This window comes from Artemia sp. Qi Xiang Cuo, chromosome 7, assembly GCF_049724085.1.
Source record: "Artemia sp. Qi Xiang Cuo chromosome 7, ASM4972408v1, whole genome shotgun sequence".
NCBI classification, from domain to species: domain Eukaryota; kingdom Metazoa; phylum Arthropoda; class Branchiopoda; order Anostraca; family Artemiidae; genus Artemia; species Artemia sp. Qi Xiang Cuo.
The window spans coordinates 82072221-82094481 of NC_142800.1; the positions used below are offsets into that span (position 1 = coordinate 82072221).

The window sequence follows — 22261 nt, forward strand, 5'->3', positions numbered from 1 at the left end:
CTTGCGATGACAAATAAGGCTGCTCTGCCTACTTTCTTTATTTTTGAGCTAGAAGAAGTCCCCTCAATCTCAGGTGATAGTACAGTGATCGTTACACGCAAGATTACGGAAATCTGTAACAAATTAGACATTTTGATGGAACAAAACTTCTCGAAAAGTGAACCTGAAACCCCTTCTGAATACATCTCCAAACCATCCTATGCCGTGATTGTCAAAAATCTACCAAGTAACCTAGCCACACCGAAATTAAGGAAGGAATTCTTAGAACAAGTATATGGTGACGTTAGCTCAAAAATTGTTGAGATAAAGTGCACCCGAGGTAACTCGAAAGTTATTACTGCATCCAAATATGATGCTCACGCAATACAGAATACCTTTCTTAGCTCTAACAGAACCATTAGCGCTAAGGTTAAAACTCCTCACTTTGGAATAACTAAACGTGTCCCATACGATCTGGGCTCTGATGACGTGATGTCTCTTGTGCCAAATTGTAGTGAAGCAAGGCAAAGTGACTCTACTAGATCTTTCAGACTGAAATTTGAAGCATAAGAGGATTTATTACGAGCAATGAAGTTCCTATGACTGATCGTTTTCGAAGGATTCCCCAAACTAGAGTTTTTATTTCTACCCCTTCGATGCTATAAGTGTCAATCATACGGACATATTTCAAGTATATGTATAAACGAAATTTGTTGTTCCGTCTGTGGCGAAAAAGGTCATGGGAACTCTAAAACAGCCCCTGCCAGAAACTCACAAAATGAGCTCTGTGCAAATCAGATAGTAACCCATGTTACAGTTACAAATTCCCTATTGCACAGGCTCTGCTGAAAGGTAAATCTGATTCAAAATGAAATTCAGATGCCGAATTTTGTCGTTTAAGATTAATGGAAAAGTTACAGATCAGATCCCAATTATTTCGCAGTTATTGCAGTCCCATGACCTAGTGTTGATTCAGGACCATTTCATGTCAGCCAAAACCTGTTACCACTATTTCCTAATTTTCATCATCTATTTCGTAGTGAAATTGTGAGATCAAGAGGCAGACCATCCGGCGGTCTTACAATCCTATCCCGATTCCCTTGCAAGCTATTAGCAGAGACTGATTACTTTATTGCCACTAAGCATGAAAATCATGTAGTAATTAATGTATATCTGCCTACAAATTACAACAAAGAACAGTCTGATTCACGGTGTGCTTTTGCCTGGAACCTTCTAAGTAGGTTACTTAAAAAAGTTGCCTCTCAACGTGTTATTATCAGCGGAAATTTTAATGTAGATATAACTAACGAAATTTCTCCCCGGTCACAACTGTTTTGGGGCTGCGTTCCTCCCAACTATTGTATATGGCCTAAGAGTGACAATTTTTCATACATTGGGAAGATTTCCTCAACCTCTAACATAGACCATATTGTTGCTTTGTTCGGCATTAACGAGGTCAAAGTCGTAAAAAAAGGTTTCTATTCAGACAACCTTCCTATCTCTATTTGCTTTTACTCCTCCCCACTTACGGCTCGCAATAAAAAATCACATTTGTTTTTCTACCGAGATTAGAAAATTGTGTCAAGTGAGTCTTTCAGTAAAGTCTGTGACGAGATGCTGAGACAAAATAAAAGTGCTTTTCAATCTTTTATACTATCCTGCTGTGCTGCCGCAAAGTGAAAAGTCTATCTCAACTGACCTCACATCCAACTTGGCACAATTAAATCACGCGCTGAAATGCGCTGAAATAAGTACCGTTCCTCTTTGACGTGTTCGTAAAGTCTCAGCTCAAAGATTGGTAAAAAAAAACAAAAAAAAAACAGAGATCTAGTAAATGCATGTAATTCAGCCAAGCTATGGCTTTCGGTTTTTAACGAGTGTGGTCGCCCGCAAGATGGCTTAGTAAATGACTTGAGGCTCCGTATGAAAAAAAAATTTAACAAGGAACTAAAAAACTGTAAAATCTGATCCGTATTGCTGAACACCCCTCCAAGCTATAGAAGTATAGCAAGCCTGCCAAATCTCAGAGTGCTAGTGTGCCTGAAAGAAAGTGGGTTGAATATTGAGAGGGAGTTCAATGCTCCCAACAAAAGCACGGAGGAGTTTTTTGAAAAACAGCTTGACCTTTTTCTTTCAAATAAGACGAAATCTTTCCTGTTTGCGTCGCCAAGTGCTGTTCACTCTTTGATTCCGAAACTGAAGAAAAAGTCTTCTGGTGTTGATTCTATTTCAGCAAGGTACCTGCAACTTGCAGGTCCTTTAACCAAGCAACATTTAGCACTACTGTTTCAGATGATCCTTGTCAATGGTGTAGTCTCTTTGCAAGTTTGTTTCGGACAAATAGCTCCCGTCCTTGAAAAGGGAAAAAAAACGCTTCTCTGTGCAGTTCTTATCACCCCATTACCGTCTCATGTACTACAATCACGCTTTTTGAGTAATTTTTGATAAGAGACATTGAAGAAAATTGTTCTGCCCCTCCTCGCCAGTTTGGGTACCAACGAGGCTTAGGTAGAGAGCATGCTCTCTTTCTGCTTACATATGTGCTTAAGGATATTGAAGAAAGCGGTGATTTCTTGGTATTTTGTGCACTCAATATTGCAAATGCTTTTGATTCGTGTATATTTTCGCAAGTATTGCTTGCGGCCCATTTGAAAGGTAGTGATGCTGCGGTAATTACTTGTTTAAGATACGTGAATAGAAATCTGAAGGCTGGAATTAAAGATGGTAGTCAACTATTAACGATCCTGAAAGGTGTTCGCGATGCAGCTTTGGCTTCTCCCTTCTTGTTTAGTAATTGTGTTACAGGTGCTCAGGATAAGTTGAGCTGTATATTTATCTTCAAAGGAGTTGATCTAACGTTAGTTACGTTTGCGGACGACTTACTGAACCTTTCCTGCACTTTCCAAGAATGCTATTCGTCTTTTGAGCTTCTCCAAGAAGAGTACAAACACATTGGTATGAGCTTTAATACTGATACAACAGTTGTTCTGCCATTCAACTATAAAGGGAATAGAAATTCAATATGTCTATCTGGCTCTGAGGTTCCTTTTGGTAGCAGCCTTACTTAACTGGTCAAGCCTATTGGAGTAAATCTGAAACAAACTGTAAACCTGGCAATGAAAAATTATGCTAGAAAGATTTGGGCTGTGAATCCCTCCCTGGCTTCAAACATTTCCTATGAGTAGAGTTCACTGTTCTCAGTTATATTACAGCCTAACATTTCCTCACTCACTTGCCCTTGCTACTGTTTGGTCTTTTCTTAATTTTGATAAGAGAAAGCAAGCCCATTACCTTTATTTTAAATTTGCAAAGTGTTTGCAAAGTATTATACATTTTTTGGGTGTTTCATTGAAAGTATGGAAGAAATATAAAATTGCCCAGAATGTATCTTAAAATTTTTTGCATCTTGATTAAAATAAAAGTCAAAAATAATCCACAAGGTCATACAATTTCATGAACTTACCACCCCTGCTGCTGCCAAAAGGGCAAGATAACACAAAATGGAAGAATTCTCGATGGCTGGCCTTTTTGGCAACAGTAGTACAGGGTGATCTTAAGAGAAATACAAAAGCAAGGGATAAAATACCTTTCGTTTGCCTTGAAGCAATAAAGGTGCATTTTTTCCAGGGCGTAGATAAGCATTGGGAATATCATCATGGTTTACAATCAGCTCTTCTCTAATGTACTCGTCTATTAAAAGTCTGCAAAACAGTCTTTCAATCTCAGCTCTTTCCCACTTCTTCCCCTTTCCGTGAAGTGCTAGCTGGTCATGTTCTGTGTTTAAGAAACAAAACAAATTAGTGACAAAATTATAAACACAGCAAGCTACAATTTCAACGAAATACAATGTTTAAAGGTTTCTTTCTATAAATACACTTAAGTAAGGAATCCTCAAAAGAGGGCAAATCAAAAACTTTCGATGGCGGTGTGCACGACTTGGTGGCAATCCTCGTAATTGTTTATCCACTACAGCTTTAATCACGTACCTTTTTTCAGCTATGGAAAGTCGCTTCTTCTGTTTGGAACATAATTTTATATTCAAAGATTCCAAAATACAAATCAAACAAAATAACCCACTAAAAACTTGGAAGTAGACAGCGAACGCATGTTTAATTGATACATTAAACAATAGGCATGGAAAAGTTTCAATTTCAACTAAAGGGAGTAGGGAAGCCTTAAAAAAATTCCGCAAGTATGATGTCATTGGTATATATTAAAATTGCCAAAGGAGCCAGCAATTGTTTCACGTATTGTTCATTCAAAATATGTGAAAAACATTACATTGTCATTTTTTCAATTTACCCGATGCCTTTCAAGTAAACTAAAGAAAGGTTCAAATTGTCAAAATATCTGATGGGCCCTGAGAATATTATCATAAGCTATAATCAGTCCTTCTCTAATATACTCGTTAATCAAAAGTTTGCAGAATAGTCTTTCAATCTCATCCCTTTCCCACTTCTCCCCATTTCCATGAAGAGGTAGCTAGTTCTGCTCTGCGTTCTAAAATGGAAACATAAATTAGAGATAATGGTAGAAATACAGCAAACCAAAATGTTTATAAAAATGAAGGTGAAGAGAGTTCGTTTTATAAATCCCCTTAACACGAACCCTCGAAATAGGACAAAACAAGGGACTCTCGGCAGCACGATCCTTTCTTTTTTTCAAATCCTCCATGGCGGTGATGGTAAAATTCTGAACAGTTTGACAAAATCATTTTTTAATTATCCAGCCTCAACAGCTTCAATCACAAGTCTTTTTTTTATGGCAATAGAAAACTTAGATAGATTATGCAGTTCAAAGATAAGCCTATAGCTATTCCTACTTTTAAGTGTAATAGGTCAAAGCCAAAGTAATGAAAAATTGTGGCGAAATCTTAGATTTCCTGAACTGCCAGATAAAAAAAACTAACATTCATTATGTATAAACACAACTGGTTTTATCTTTTTTTTGTTCAATAAAACTAGAGCTGAGTACATCTGTTTTGAAAATGCTTCTTTCCTAAATTCATGCATACCTTCTGACGTTAAAACTCATTAACGTAACACAAGACAGTCAACAAAAATTAACATTTTCTTGACTATCTAGAGATTTCTAAAATTTTCTATATAGAATTTTCTACCTAGAAATGTCGATGAAAAGAGTACATATTGTTGAAACTTCTGTTTTGCTAGCTAATGTATAGGGTTGACAGTTTGAGCTTGAAATTCTACAGCCAGGATTTTTTTTTATTTTTTGCAGCCAGTTCTTTGAGGGTTTCATGAAAGGGACCTCCCTCTCCTCCTACCCAAATAGAAAAAATTTAAATCTACATGTCTGCTCCTTTTCCTCTCTAATGAGGGAGCTTTTTTTATAACCCAAAATTATTTGCTTACTCAAATCTGAAACCTTCTTGGCAGCACTTCCTTCAAAGACTTCAATAAAATGAAGCACTGTGAAATTACTTCTTCCACTTCCACAAACTTCATCAATTGCCTTTACTATAAGCTTACAGTCTTCCGTTACATCTTTAAGAATAAATTCATCCTATATAAAAAGAGAAAACTATCAATAGTAAAACAGAAGAGAAAAACCTTGCATATTTTTTCAACAAAATTTTATTACTTTCTTTAAGAGTCGAATTAGAATTAAATTAGCTCTCTCAGGGCAGCAATCTATTTCTTCCGATAGCTTAGTCATTACAAAAGTCAAATCGGGTAATTCAACAGTTACAAACATTTATTTCGAAAAGAGGAGCGACTAAAAAGGAAAAGTGAATTTATTCTTTCATTTAGAAAATTTGAAGCACTGGCAATGCTCCAGATCTTTCGCTATCTTGAAGATCAATACAAAATAAGGAACTAGAGTGAAAGGGGAATGAAAAAATTAGATAAAGAAAAGAAGAAACAACTTATTATGGTCTCCTTGATACACAACTTATCAACCTTTTATCTCAATGTCCTCCCTAGAATTGTGTGTGTTGGATTTCCATTTGAAACAATGAGCAGACGGCATTTCAGGGATAATTCCTCGAGGTACCATTCCAAATGAAGATGGAGTTTCTTAAAAATCTGCTTCTCAAGTACTCAATACAGCGTCCCCCTTCGTAATTTCAAGATGATCGTATCCTTTAACATCATAAAAGGTTTTTTTCCAGCTCATGACTGAAAAAGTTAAAAAAATGTCCATACACGTGTTGGTAAATGACTCCAGGAGCTCGGCAAAACATGCCGAGCAGAGAACTGTGACCGGGTTGTTTCACACTGCGGCCGCCAAAAAGCATCTGCATTTCTTGTATTATAATTGTGAAGATCCACACCAGTTATAAACATGTCATTAAAACACTCCGAGTTAAAATTATTAATAATATCAAACATTAGCATAGATCGATAGAAAAGGAATATACCTGCTAGAGGAAGAATATTCAGTTTTAAATACACATTTCTCACTGAATCTGTCGGTCCATAATTTGCTAAAATCCTAATGGCAGAATTCTGCAAAGCTCTAAGTCGTTTCAGATGGGATTGAAAAGTTGAAGACCATACCGAACAACAATATAAAAGGTTACAATGGACAAGTGAAAAAATACAAAAGTCTAAGGACAATTTTCGGACAAATGTGCTTCAATTTCCTAATAATTCCAATATTACGGGCAATTTTAGCTGTTATACAGTTTATATGATCTGAAAAACTAAGCGTCTCATCTATAATAATGCCTAAATACCTAGTCGAGTGACTCTATTAATAAATGAATTCCCACACCTCAACTTATCTATCCAAGGATAAAACTTTTTAGAGCGAGAAAACAATTATTTTGCATAAGTCAGTGCCTAGGGACTCAAAGAGTCCCTAGGCACTGGTCTATTGATCCAGGAGAAAACAAAGTCGTTTACCGAGTCATGAAGTTCCAGAGGTATTTCACCGTCAATTTCGAAAAACCTTCCTTGTGGTCAATTTTCATCAACAGTGTGAATGTTGGGAAAATCTGTAGCAGAAGTATCGTTAAGCCATTGGTAATTCCCACAAGGCTAATAAAAGGGAGACATTGCCGACGGATAAAGGGAATTCATATCCAAGAAAACGGCGTCGTACTTTTCACCGGGTGTGTCCAGTCGGGTCAGTTTCAAGGATACGATCCCCGTGGAAAACACACCCTCCCCGCATGGGTCTCTCTACAATTAGGTGCTGATAAACGTCGGCGATCAGACCTATTTCTTCATTACTGATTTTAAGAATTCAATCCATCACAAGATGAGGAGTGGAAAAATAATACCCCAAATCCAGCCACAATTCTTCAGAAATTTTGTCCGAGTTTTTACAGACAATATCCAACAACGCCAATACATCACTGGTCAGGTACATTTTACAACATTCCCACCCATTTTTACACCCTCCCTTTGCCCAAACCCTCTTGGCAAATTCATAATCGGCAGTGGTGCATCTACGATCGCGAAGTGAATCATTACACTTTGCGATGGGCGGCAATTTTTCCTCACTTAGCTTCGAGGCTAAGCTGTAGTACTCGTACGGGTATATGCCCTTAGACGTTAATAAATCATGCAGTTTCTCATCTGGAAAGTGCTGTTTGAGGAGGGGAAACTATTAAAATCGTTGCTTTTCTGCACTTGAAGGAATTGACCTAGAGATTGGGGAAAAAACTAAAGGAATCAAGGCAACGGATTTTATTAAAGTACGCTTCACCATTATCAATTGTTTGCCATTTAAATCCTAAGACTAGCAACTTTCCAGATGATTTCGGTATGATGTTATATGAAAAAGAACCATCTACCCATGCGCCCTCTGCAACTTCACCTTTCTGCAATCGTTTCAACGCTGGTAATATGAATTTCAAATCATAGTTGGAATTGTGCATGTGCACCGGTATAAAGTATTGATGTCTAACATTTAAATTAAACGATTTGTGTGCAACCCCCCGAAAGTTATATCCCCTTGATGAAATTTCCTGCCATAAATGATCATGGTCCCGGGCTTTCGCATCCCCCTTATTATTTTTTTTTCTTGCGAACCCAAAAAATGTCTAAATTTTTAATTGCCAACTCGTCTTCTGGTGATAGATTCATTGGATATTGTGTATGGCGCAGCCGTGAAATTGCCTCATTTGCTGTTTTAATGAGAACAACCATAGCTTCGAAAACAAATCTTCGCCACCCAACCTCTCAACAAAATCTACAAATTGCATGGTATTGCTTAAATCTCTCCACGCATGTGCAAAAGAGATCGCAATGGCTTTGTGCCCCTTAACACGATTTAAATTTGACGGATCCGACACATCCGTGAGAGCAGCCTCAATGTCCAATGATACCTTGTTGCTCTGCAACAGCATGTTCTGAAAGCTTTTGAACCGCAAGGTAGTATTGGCCCCTGAAACCGTTTCCACAGACTGGCACCGATGACGCTTGCAATGTTTCAAATGATTATTTAATTTATAGTCAGCATAAAATCTAGATGGACACATTGGGCAGTAATGACAAGTCTTCCCTTGATTAAAATTTTTACCCTCACTTAAAACCCTGCTAATATGTGGAATTGGAAAGAAATGTCTATTAAACAGGGCACTAGCCATTTCAATTTCCAATCTAATGAGCCCTTTTTGAATTTTCAATGACAACGTTTTCTATAAAAACCTTATATTCCCCCAGGACATAACTTACAGCCTTTGCCCTGAAGGCCAGGGGGGGGGAGAGTTGTCATGTTGTCATCCTCAAAGACCCAATTTCCAGAACTTTCAACTACGTTGAACAAAATGGCTATCTCAAAATTTTGATTGGATGTGTTTGGGGAAAAGGTGGGTGTGAGAGGGGGGTTAGTTTCCCTCCAATTACTTTCAACTTTTAAAAAGGGCACTGGCCCTTTGAATTTCCAATCGAATGATCGTTTTTTGAAGTTTCTACGACAATACTTTCTATAAAACGCCTTATATGCCCCCAGGGTATTACTTACAATCCTTGCGCTGAGGGCTGTGGGGGAGTGTCCTCCTCAAAAACATAATTTCTATCTGGAAATCAACTACGCTGAACAAAATGACTATCTAAAAATTTTGATTGGATGTTTTTGGGGGAATGGTGGGCGTGGAAGGGGTGTTAGTTGCCTTCCAATCACTTTCGAGTATTAAAAAGGGTACAAGCCACTCCAATTTCCCAATCGAATGAGCCCTTTTCGAAGTTTCGAAGTGCCCTGGTTTAAAGGGGAAAAAATAATACATTGTGCCAGCATCGTTCTTTACTTAGGCAGCTCGATTGATTACGTGGATTACGTGGGAGGATCTTTCCATGGATGATGTTTCCTTGGGGGAAGGGCTCTTTCCATGAAGCGGGCGCCGGATTTCTCAGCGTTATTTAAAAACGATCAGAAATTAAATAAAAAAACAAGTTTTCAACTGAAAATAAAGAGCAACATTAGAACTGAAAACGAACAGAAATTATTACGTTTATGAAGGGGTTTGCCCCCTACTCAATACCTCGCTTTTTAAGCAAAATTTTTTTTTTAGTACTTTCAAAAGAGCTATCTAGTCTAATTAAACAACGTTTGTGATTCAGGTATTTGTGATTCGAACAAAATTCAAACTCTAGCGTAAAGAGCGACGTATTGAGTAGGGGGCGAACCCTTCATATACGTAATAGGTTCGTTTTAAGTTTTAATATTGCTCCTTACTTTCAGTTTTTTTCATTTAATCCCACTAATATCCACTCATCCCTTCAGAATTAGCGCTTTAGTCATTTTAGCTCATGGGTTTTAGGTTTATGTATATTTTTTAATGTTAGTTTATTTGTTTTCTCTACGCTGAGGACGCCTTGTTAGATACGGGCAAAATATTCGTTTTGTTTTTTCTTCGTTTTCATTTACTGGCCATTGACCCATTTGTCGTATTTATATTTATTGTGTTTTCTGTCATGGCTGGCTAGTTCGGCTTTAGATCTTTTAAAGCTCACCAAACAATAATTTTTTGGCTAACATATAGTTTTTCAGCAATATCGCCTACAGTGTAATCAGATAGGTTCAACTCAGACTGGAAATCGGATTACTTAGACCTATTTCTCCCTATAACACCCAGCTATGAGGGCTTACCAGCCTTTTTTTTGTAAAGGCAGACAAGCAGGAAACATGTTTCTCGATTTGAAATCTCAAGATTTGCTTGAGTCCCGCTATAGTAGCCATAGCTAGTTTAGATATTCATTCCTGAACCAATAGCCAACAAAAAGAGCCCCGTGACAAGACCTTTCGTGCAATCTGCATCCAGGATAGTTTTTTCTGGAATATTATGAACAGACTAACCTCTAAGTGCGTCCCATCGACAAAAATTTCATCTAATGAAGCACCAAGAAATTCGTGAAAGTATAAATTTTTTACTACTGTCAAATCAGGTTTGATTACCTCTCAGCATGGCAGCAGAACCATAATGACCACTTCTATATCTTTTGTTTTTCGGTGCAGTTTGGTAGAATATTTACACGAAGCCATCCTTTGAAAGCACTTGTTTGTGTTGTCATTTTGCTACTTCTTCCACGCATCCAACTTTTGTTGGTATGTTGACCTTTTGTATTCTGGTACAATTCTCGCAAAACAACTTTACTGTTCCTTAAGTAAGCCTCCCTTGTGTGTCATGGCAATTCCTCATCCCTCTTTTCATATAATTTTATTTTTTATACCTTTTCTGTCATTAAGCTTATTGGAGGTTTATGGGCGGGGTCACCACTTTTAAAGGCAAAAATGGCGCAAAGAGTTGCTATGCCACTTACTGGAGGGGGACGATCCCTCTTTGGCCCTAAATTAATGGGATTTCCGCGGTTACTCCAACGGTTCTGTATACTAGCGTGATCGGAAGGTCTACGGCCCCATTTAAAGCCAAAGTTTACCGATAACATTTTCTAATTAACCCTTTAGTGTCGACCTAAGCTGAAAAGTTAAAAGAGTACATAAAAAAATTCTTACTGTATTCACAAACACGCGTTATAACATGAACCAACTGAAAAAATGGAATTTTTCTCTCAGCCCGCTAGCCGCAGCACGCGGCGGGGGTTACTAGGGGTGGTAAAGAATCTTTCCAGCCAATCCTTGAACTTACTACTCTACTGGCCAATCTCCCTAACTGCGCAAGGTCTCCCTGGTGGTCTATTAAACACGTACGCAGTTAAAAGGACCCAAAATGGCGTCAAAGAAAATAATAGGAAAATTAATATTTATTTCTTAAGGAAGGAAAATAATTAAGGGGCCGAAAGAAATGAATCAGGGAGGGACATTTATCTGACGAAACTGGGACCAAGGGTTCCAACACCTCCCTCCTAAGATAAATTGCCCACATCCCCGTTGGATTGGCTGGAAATTAAAACACATTCAAATTAAAATAAATACTAAATTTTCTTTTTATCTTCTCTTCTACCAATGCCTGTGCTTCCTCTGCTTGGCTCTGGATCGGTCGTCCTGGACACGTCTCTACTGTAGGACCACCATGGTCTAGTTCGTCTAACATGCGCATTTGGTTTTTGAAAATCCAAGTCCCCAAGATTCGTAGGAATTCATTGTGCACAGCACAAATCAAAAACAACAAATTTTCTCGCTCTCACGAATTTACATTTGAGAGGAGCAGAGAATCAATTTCTGGCACATGTGATAATGCCAGCCATCGTGAAAAATTGGCTGCACTAGCCTCTTAATTTCCATCTGTGGAAACAACCCCAAATCTCGATAAAAAAAAGTAAATTGCCCCTTGGCATAATTTCAAATAGTCTAAGGCCGAAAATACACAGGCCTGTGAAAACGATAAGGGTTCAGGAAAATGAAGTAAAAATCTGTGCGAACCATGAATCGCTTTTTTTTCTGGTTCTCATCCCCTGGGATAATTAACTGAAGAATATACGTTGATGCTAATTGAAAATGAAATTTGGATACATCTCCCACTGAATACAATTTGCCGAAAATAATTGTCGGTTCCCATGAAGAATAACAGCTATGAATAGGGTTGCTGGACAACAGTTTGGGTAAGTATGAAGTGACTGGGAGAGAGTATCCCCCATGGACTTCAGATCAGAAAGGCAAAATCTCGGTAAAGGGATCACAACATGTGCGCCAGTTGTGCATTGAGGAAAATGGCTGTCTTTTGCAACTTCCCGCAGGGGATCTTCCCCAAGGGATTCCTCCCCCTCATAAAGGATCGACATATCTTTTGAATTGATAATACTAATCTCAGATTCATTTCCAAATTTTTCCAGTCTGACTCGACATTCAATATCTCCCAACCTTCCCCCATCCCGTTGTATGTCATCCATATCTCTTTTGTAATTATCGCCTTTTATTCCCCATGGGTCTTTGACCTCTTTTTCCCCCTTATTGTCTATGTTTTCAAGGCACAGCCCATCCGACATTTTATTTTTCCCCCTTATTGTTTATATATCTCTTTATTCCAATCGGGACATGCCGTCAGCGTTCCCATTATCGGTCCCTGGTCTTGACTTTATTTCGAAGTCGTATTCCTGTAGGCGCAGGGCCCACCATGCTAATATTCGGTTACTGGGTTTATTATATTTACCCACTTCAATGCGTTGCGATCTGTCACTATTGTAAATTTTCGTCCATATACATAATAGTCCAGTGTTTTGACCACATAAATTATCGCAAGGCATTCTTTTTCAATTGTGCTATAGTTTAATTCTGCTTTTGATGATTTTCTGGATATAAATGTGATTGGATGTTCCCCATCTTCAAAATTCTGGGATAAAACTGCCCCTAATCCGTAATCTAAACTGTCAGTTTGTAGCACAAATGGTAAGGAAAAATCTGGATTTCTCAGTATCCTTTCGGTACAAAGAGCATCTTTCAGTGTATTAAATGGATTTTGTTCAACTTATGACCATGTGATGGGGTCTACGGCCCCCTTTCGTGTTAATTCCGTCAAAGGTGTAGCAATCGTTGCAAAATTTGGTATGAATTTTTCATAGTATCCTGCCAACCCCAAAAATGACCGAACTTTTTTCTTTGTGGTCGGAACTGCTGCGTTTCTAATTTTTTCTGTTTTTTACCTTAATGGGGCTATTATACCGTTTCCTATTTTGTGTCCCAGGTGCTCTGTCTGTGTCTGCACTAATTTACATTTTTCTACATTCAAAGTTAGTCCTGCTCTCCTCAGCCTGGTTAATACTTGTTCCATATGGATTAGATGTTCATTGAACGAGTTCAAAAATACTATAATATCATCCAAGTAGGCTCTTGTATAGGGTAAGGAATTTAAAATATAATCTACTAGCCTTTGGAATGTTGCTGGTGCCCCTTTTAGTCCGAATTGCATGTACCTAAATTGGTAAAACTAACCTTGATGAATAAAGACAGTTTGTCTGAATCATTGGGGTCTACTTTTTCGTGCCAATATTCCCTTCTCAAGTCTAAAATTGATATAAATTTTGAGGAGACGTCTGAATCTAGACCTTGATCCATCCTGGGTCTAGGGTAAGCGTCTGATTCGAAAATATTATTAAGTTTTCTGTAGTCTTCGCAAAATCTAATGGAGCCATCTTTTTTCGAGACTAATACGACTGGTGCTGCAAATTCTGAATTTGATGGTTCTATTACCCCTAACTCGAGCATTCGGTCAATTTCTTTTTTCATTTCTTTTCTTTTTGCTTCCGGTATTCGGTATGGGTATTGTTTTATTGGTTTCTTGTCCTTTAATAGTATTTTATGTACTACATTTTCTGTTTTTCCGATTCGGTCTATTAATACGTCTACAAATTCCGTGAATAACTTGTTTAATTGGGGTTTCTGAGCTTGGCTCAGATATTTTTCGGCCGAAGCCCTTTCAATGGCGTTTATATGTGTTTCTGCCGGGTCCATTGTATCTAAAGGGGCACTTTCATCGTCATGTTATGAGGTCCAGATCATGAGAGCGCGTTTGTAGCCTCTTGAGGTTTCCTTGGTCATTGTATGGGTTAAATTTTCTAAGTAAATTTAATGGTGCACTTCTTCCTTTTTTCTTGCTTACGATCAGTCTCTGGGAAAATTCACAGAAGTAAGTTTCTGTTTTACATAAAAAGGTAAGGTCAATATCACGGACAGATTATTAGTTCCTTCTGGTAATAACATGAGAACGTCCTCCCCTCTAATGAAGACACGCCGTCCGGCGGTTACATTTGCCTATTAGGTCATGATGAGCTAATTGGTTCCCTGGGCGCTCGGGTCTAGTTCATTGTACTTATATAGTTTCTCTTAGCATCGGAGCTAGTTGGTTAGCCATGTGTACTTATTTTTCTACTCATTCGACCATTATTACATTGAAATGCCTAACACCCTCCTCGGGATTGTTCCATATGGTAATAAAATAGGTTAAAAAACCATTGATTGAGGCGGGGGTTCCCTTTCCGCAAAAAGGGACATGAGGAAACACTTTGTCCCATTGTTTTACATCGTCTCTTACAAAACGTCTCAACATGCTAATTAGGGTTCCGTTAAATCTTTCTGTCACTCCATTTGTCTGAGGATGGAATGGAGAAGTTAATACTTGTTTAATACTGGGAATTTCGTATAATTTTCAGATGTATGTTGATATAAAATTGGTTCCATTATCTGTTAAAATTTCCTTCGGGATTCCGTGACGCGAGACATATTTCGCTAATTCTTCTGTGACTTTTGGTGATTTTACTGTTCTCATTGGGATAGCTTCTGGGTATCTCGTAGCCAGATCATTAATAACTAGAATGAATCTGTTTCCCGCGCTACACTTCGGTAGTGGGCCCAAAATGTCCATTGAAATTCTCTCAAAAGGTTTGCCGAAAATGGGCATTTTTTTCATTGGAACTTTTTCGTTCGGTTTTTTGTATATGAATAATTGACAGTCTTTGCATCTTTTACAAAAGTTGATAATATCTTTTTTTAAACCCTTCCACCAAAAACGCTGTAAGACTCCATCTCTTGTTCTTTGGGATCCCATGTGTCCCCCCGTTGGGCTTGAGTGAGCCAACTTTATTACCGCTTTCCTTAATTCATGTGGTACCGAAAGTTGTAGCTTTGTAGCGTTTTCCTCGGTCTCCATTATTTTGTAAAGTAGATTTCCATTACTGGAAAATTGTTTAGATTGCGGATTTTTTTGATTCGTTAGTGCTAGTTTTGTTTTTCTGCATTCTTTATCGTTTGTTTGTAGTTCTGCGAATTTTTCGGAAGTTATTCCAAGTGTTTCGGTTAGTTCCTCTTTGGTCTTTTCTGGTTCTTTTTCTGCGGTCAATAATTCCTCTTGTTTATGGTTATATTCCTTTTTTTCTGCCCTTTTTTGGCTTTTCGGTTTTCTCGGTTTTGTATTTTTTATGAATATCTCGTCGTTAAACTGAAATGGGTTTTGTATATTCTGATCATCATTTTCATTAGTGGGGGGCACAGCCTCCCTTTTAATTTTTTCTTGACTCCGTGTCACCGCATTTACTCTTTTTACCGTTCAGGCTGCATTTTTTTAAAGGAAAGTTTCGATATTTTCAAAGCCTCCCCCTGACAAAACGTCTACTGGAAAAGTAGTTATAACCCCAACTGTTAATTCCTTTCTAACCGTATTCCCCTGTTTCTTGGCTAACTCTATTATGACCTGAGCTGTCGGACATTTATGTTCTGCTCCGTAGTAGCATAGCGATGCCACTTTATTTTTGTAATTTATATCGGTTTTCTTTATCAAGTCTTCCTGTACATAGGTTTGGTCGCTGCAGGAATCAATAGCTATTTCTACCAATTTACCATTTAGTTCGCCACGCGATTTGTGTGATTCTACACATGCGTAAGTTTTCATATTCTCAGGGCTTTTAGCCCATGTGGTTCTCTTATACGTTTGAGAGTTTTCCAATTATCTCGGGATCGATCATTTCTCGGATTGTCCTGTCTTCCGTTTGCCCCATCGTCCCTTGTTCTGTAATTACTGTCGTAATTCTTTTTCGCGCCTCGGCAATCTGAGGCATAATGTCCTCGTTTATTACTGTTATAAAAGGTAACGTCATACTGTTCCTGTTTTTGGCCTTATTTTCTACCGTCTTTATTAAGGCAATTGGTGCTATAGTGGCCGCCCAAGTTACAGTGCTAGCATGTTACTTCTCCTTGTGTTTGCCATATTTGGCTAGCATTATTTTTGTTTTCTGTGTACTGGTATTCTTTTCTACCATTTCCTCCTAACCTTGGTTTTAGTGGGAATGCCTCCCTTTTAATTTCAGTGCGCCTGTCTGCTAATTCGGACATTTCTTCAATTGTTTGTTGGTTTTTCTCTTTTAAGTACATCCTCATATTTGGATAGGTATTTTCTAAGAATTGTTCCATCGCTGTTTTATTAACTATTCCCGTTATCTTGTCTTTTATTTCTTCCGGGTCTTCTAATATTGTATAGTTCTCTATCTCTAGCCATTTTAAACACATATCTTTCAATTTGTACCCGTATTCCGTATAAGTTTCGTTGTCTCGTTTTTTTTCGCTTCTAAACCTTCTTTGAAAGTGCTCGGGGAAGAGTTGAAATTTTTCAAAAATGGCTTGTTTTAGCCTTTCAAAATCTTTTGAGTATTCAATTGGTAATGCTTTATATGCAAGTTGTGCCTTGTAGTTAAGGAGGGGTTGTATTCTTGTCACCCAATTTTCTCTCGGTAATCCGCTTAATTCTGCCATTTTTTCAAAATTGTATATGTATAAATGTACATCTTCATTTTATTTAATTGGTTGAAGATTTAATGCTTGCATTATTTATATTGTAGACGATTTCTGAGGCCCTTAGTAGTTTCTCCCTGCAATCATTTCCATTATGTATTTTCTCTCCTCTCTGTCTGCCTCCTCCTTCTTTTCCCTGGCTATCCTATCAACCTCTTCCTTTTTTTCTCTGGCTATCCTATCTCTTTCTCTTTGTTGTCTATCTTCTTCCTCTTTTCGTACTCTGGCTAATCTAATCTCTATGTAAATTAAAAATCGTTGTTTCATATTTATTTTATTTTCTTTTCTTGAGCTTTTGCTGGAAATTGAACTTCTACTACTTCTGCTACTTGGCCTACTTTGACTCTCAATGTTATTATCTTCTCTTAACTCGTTTTCTGAGTCTACTCGTTGTATAATATTCTCTTCTCCCTCCAACTCACCTAATCTTTGTACCTTCTTTGAAGGGTGAGTTTGTTTTGTTATACCCATTCTTTCATGTAATAATTTATCCTCATGTATTATCGCCACTGTTTCTTTTGTTTGGATTTCTCTATCTGTTAGTAATTCTGTATGCACTTGTCTTAGACTTGCCTCGTCGTCTCTGTTTCAGCCCGGGGATCCCTCTAATACTGATTTTGTTTTGAGGATATCATCTTCACATTTCTCTGTAACGTCTATTTCATATGTTTAGTGATATATTTTTATAGCTGATTATGCTGGTCTTATGTTATTTCCAGCAGGAGTCGCATACAATTGTGTGTCTGAATCTGATTTTTGTTTTACCGAGGTAGATCTTGTCTGAATTCTTCGTTTGTCCGCCATTATGTCAAGCTTTATTTAACGTCTTTTATTCCAATGAAAACTCTTTTATCAATGTCTCTTTTTATCCTTTGGTGAAAAATTATTTTCTTTTTATTTGTCGATTATCTGTGGGTGGCTCAGCCCCCCTTTTCTCACAAGTTAATTATTCGCGTGATTTATTGATTATTAAATTTTATTACTTATTATTCTCCGACTAGGCATAGCTCAGATAAAAATTTTCTCTTTACAACTTTTATATATCTTATGTACCCACTATAGGCTACTGTCTAGGCCAAATTAACCTGTCTCTTCGAAAGCGCTGAATTCTTTTATTATCAGATTTAATGATAGGACCTTAACTCGCTGCCACCACTTATTGGAGGTTTATGTGCGGGGTCACCACTTTTAAAGGCAAAAATGGCGCAAAGAGTTGTTATGCCACTTACTGGAGGGGGACGATCCCTCTTTGGCCCTAAATTAATGGGATTTCCGCGGTTACTCAAACGGTTCTGTATACTAGCGTGATCGGATGGTCTATGGCCACATTTAACGCCAAAGTTTACCGATAAGATTTTCTAATTAACCCTTTAGTTTCGACCTAAGCTGAAAAGTTAAAAGAGTACATAGAAAAATTCTTACTGTATTCACAAACACGCGTTATAACATGAACTAACTAAAAAAATGGACATTTTCTCTCAGCCCGCTAGCCGCAGCACGCGGCGGGGGTTATTAGGGGTGGTAAAGAATCTTTCCAGCCAATCCTTGAACTTACTACTCTACTGGCCAATCTCCCTAACTGCGCAAGTTCTCCCTCGTGGTCTATTAAACACGTACGCAGTTAAAAGGACCCAAAATGGCGTCAAAAAAATAATAGGAAAATAAATATTTATTACTTAAGGAAGGAAAATAATTAAGGGGCCGAAAGAAATGAATCAGGGAGGGACATTTATCTGACAAAACTGGGACCAAGGGTTCCAACAAAGCTCATTCGCCTCTTTCTAGTTTCATTTATTATCAATTCTTATATTGCATCATGGTTATAGATCGTCTCTTTTATTTTGTTGATTTGCCATGCAGTTTGGTCTTTAGCTTTTGATTTCAAAGTTTTTCTTAAAACTTTTTTTATTCGATTTTAACTAGTTCCTTTTATTTATATTGATTTTACTTTTAATTATTTTTTAACTTGTGTCGGTCGTCTTTCAATACGGTAGAATTTTATCTTATTTCTACCATTTTTACATAAAAAAGTCCTTTTTTGACAGTTTTTGTAAAAAAAAAATGGCATAGTTCCTCGGTACAAACATTGTTAAAAAACATTCGTTTAATTTTTGAGAAAAATAATCATTAACAAAAACTGGAAAGTTAATTCACAATGATCAAAATGTAGCCTATTGAAGAAAATTTTATAAAGAAGAGTTTTCTAAATAAGACATAGGGTCTTCAAAAGTAGTCATTTAATACAGCACTAAGTAGGGTATATTATCTAAAACATGTTCTTGGACATTCAGAAAAATAATCATTAAATAAAATTAAATAATCAATTAAGAAAATAAAATAAAATAAAAAAGGGTCCATGAATTCTACCAATAAGAGGTTTCCAATAAAGACAAAGGGCCTTAAAAAATAGCTGTTTAGCGTAAGGTATATTCTTATAAAAATTTTTTTGGGCATCCAGAAAAATGATCATAAAAAAAATTAAAATTAATGATCAAGACTAATCAAAGAAAATAATCGACATGTATTCAAAAATTCTATCAAAGAGAGTTTTCCAATAAAAACAAATGGTCTTAGCTAAGACTTTTTTTTGGCAAAATAGATGTAGTTTGTGTATTTTTCTGAGAAAACGAAATCCACCCATTCCAACAAAAAATCATTGACTAAAATTTAGAGTTAGCAAAAGGTAAGAAAAAAGATCTCAAGCCTAGTAGGTTTTTCTCAGCAGATTAAGGTAATCACAGAATTAGTTTCCATTAGCGTAATTTAATATAGCCAAACAATTTTATTGAATAGAATGCGCTTTAATTTAATGAACACAAGGTAAATTAATGAGATAGAAATATTCAGAAGCTTTTGTGTCTTTCAAAAAAATGATTCAACTTACTGCGTGGTCAATAAATTACTTTAAAGAAAATCTACAATCAAATCTACTGAGTAACAGTTTTGGAAATTATGATGCACATATGTTTGGTCTATAAGAAGTCAAAAAACCTTTTTTTTTTACCTTAACTGAACAATTATCGCAAGCATGTCTTGCGTTTGCACGACATATTTCACGGTCAAATGTTTCTCCAAAGTAGTCAAGCATGATAGAACGTCTGCAATCTGTAAGGTTGTCACAATAGGCTACCATTCGCCAGAGGTTATCAATCTGACGAGCCCTAGCAGCTGGATTTTCCTTGTCCCCTAGGGATTAATAGGAATAATGTGAATAAAAAGAAATGAATAACAAACAAAATTCAAAGAAAACTATCGTAAACCAAAAATAAAATGACACCTTGTCCAAAATAAAATTAATTTAACACATTCATAAACCAAATTCATGTGAGCCTTTTATTGGTTCCCGTCACAAGAGTATACATTGTTAATACCGATCCAATAATTAGGAGCATACTACTTCTAACTTCATTAACCAACCAGCTACATTAACTACCAACTATATGAGTCTTGTACAGTCTTGGAAAGTATAAACAAAATCAAATTGAATATTATATATATATTGATATTAATTGTTGAAAGATCCATCAGTTCAAGATTTTTTTTTTCACTGTAATTTTTATTTTCATTTTCAATGCTATAAGAACTGGAAAAGAATAAATTTGTAATATATGAGTAATTTGTTTTCAGTGAAACGCCAATGACGCAGAAAACTTTAGGTTTTTACAGTTAAAGAAGGGGGCAGTATCAAAATTTTGTTTGTAGTGAAACTATATTTGTTTTGACCAATCTTGGAAAGAACTAATAAATTAAACAGAATATTTGATGTATAATGATATTAATTGCTGAAAGCTCATCAGTTCAAAGTTTTACTGTAATTTTAATATTTATTTTCAATATTAAGTACAAAAGAAAACATTTGTAATATACTTCGTTTGCAGTAAAGCGCCAATGACGCAGTAGGTTTTAGGCTTCTGCAGTGATGCGATACCCAAACTCTTGTTTGTATTTATTTTTATCCGATTCAAACTTTATTTGCATGTTCAATTTAAGTTTCACTTGTTTTAAGATTTATTTATTCATTTACATTGATATATTGTATGTTTGTTCGCATTGATTGTTTATTTAATCTCTGTTCGTTTTAAGTTTCATTTATACTTTAATAGCAAAACATTTTTTTTCGTTTTAAGCTAGATTTTCATTTTCAATCTAAGCATTACCCGCTTTAAGATTTATTTATTCATTTATATTATTACTTGTTGTATGTTTTTTGCTATGATTGTTTATTTAATTTCTGTTCGTTTTGGGTTTCATTTATTCTTTAATAGTTATTTTTGGTCGTTTTGAGTTTGAATTTTAAATGAAAAATGAAAATAATCTGTCGTTTGAAAATGTCTTTTTTCAAAAGACACGAACAAAATCGTCTAAAGGAACCTGAAGTGCTATCTCTGACATTTCCGTTGATTCTTTATTCCCGTTACTTTTAGATGTAAAATTTAGAATATTACCGAATGGATTTAGTCGTCCCCTCCCTGAATAATTCTCATTTGGAAAGCCCACTCCCGGGAAGTTCCTCCCCCCTCAAAGAGCATTTTCTTTTCCTGCTGATAATTCCCCCGCGTTAAATTCCACCCAGATGAAATTTATTCATTAGTTTACATTAATATCAGCACTAAATTTATTTATTAATTTATATTAATATCTATTGTGTGTGTTTGGATTGATTGTTTATTTAATGATTGTTTGATTGTTTATATGCCCCCAGGGCACAACTTAATACGCCTACCCCCGGGCCCTGGTGGGCTGTGTCGACGCTGGAGTTTTTTGTTATCAGAACTTTGGACTATTTTAACAAAATGTCTATCTCAAAATTTTTATCCGATGCATTTAGGGTGTGGAGGAGGGGGGCAGTTGCCCTCCAATCTCTTTTGACTCTTAAAAAGTTAACAAGAACCTTCAATTTCCAATCAAATGAGCCCTCTCTAAAGTTTATACGAGCATCCCTTCCATAAGAAATAATGGGAAGGATTCGGAGAATCCTTAAATTACAAACCTTGCCCTGAGGGCTGTGGGGGAGTTGTCATCCTCAAAGACCTAATTTCCAGAACTTAAAACTACGTTTAATAAAATGGTTGTCTCAAAATTTTGATTGGATGTGTTTGGAGAAAAGTTGGCGTGAGAGGGGGGTTAGTTGCCCTCACATCACTTTCGACTATTAAAAAGGGCACTAGCCCTTTGAATTTCCAATCGATAGAGCCTTTTTTGAAGTTTCTACGACATCGCCTTCTATGAAAACCTTATATGCCCCCAGGGTATGACTTAAAACCCTTGCCTTGAGGGTTGTGGGGGAGTGTCCTCCTCAAAAACATATTTTCTATCTGAAAATCAACTACGCTGAACAAAATGGCTATCTCAAATTTTGATTGGATGTGTTTGGGGGAATGATGGGTGAGGAGGAGGGGCTAGTTGCCCCCCAATCAATTTTGACTATTAATAGGGCACTAGTCCTTTGAATATACAATCGAATGAGCCTGTTTTGAAGTTTCTACGACAACGCCTTCTATGAAAACCTTATATGGCCCCAGGGCATAACTTAAAACCCTTGCCCTGAGGGTTGTTGGGGAGTGTCCTCCTCAAAAATATATTTTCTATCTGGAAATCAACTACACTGAACAAAATGGCTATCTCAAAATTTTGA

The 22261-nt window shown here is 36.8% G+C and overlaps 1 protein-coding gene across 2 annotated transcripts in view; it reads right to left on the reverse strand.

Annotated features, from left to right (window-relative positions):
- The window catches only part of LOC148950763 (recQ-like DNA helicase Blm), a 225769-nt gene that overhangs the window by 22399 nt on the left and 181109 nt on the right, over positions 1–22261 (reverse strand). For both annotated transcript variants that reach the window (XM_089091738.1, XM_089091737.1), the window contains exons 8-10: positions 19631–19812; positions 5352–5502; positions 3566–3753 (exon numbers count right to left, since the gene is read on the reverse strand). In XM_089091738.1, the coding sequence (XP_088947864.1) occupies positions 3566–3753; positions 5352–5502; positions 19631–19812 (521 nt within the window). The remainder of the gene's footprint in view (positions 1–3565; positions 3754–5351; positions 5503–19630; positions 19813–22261) is intronic.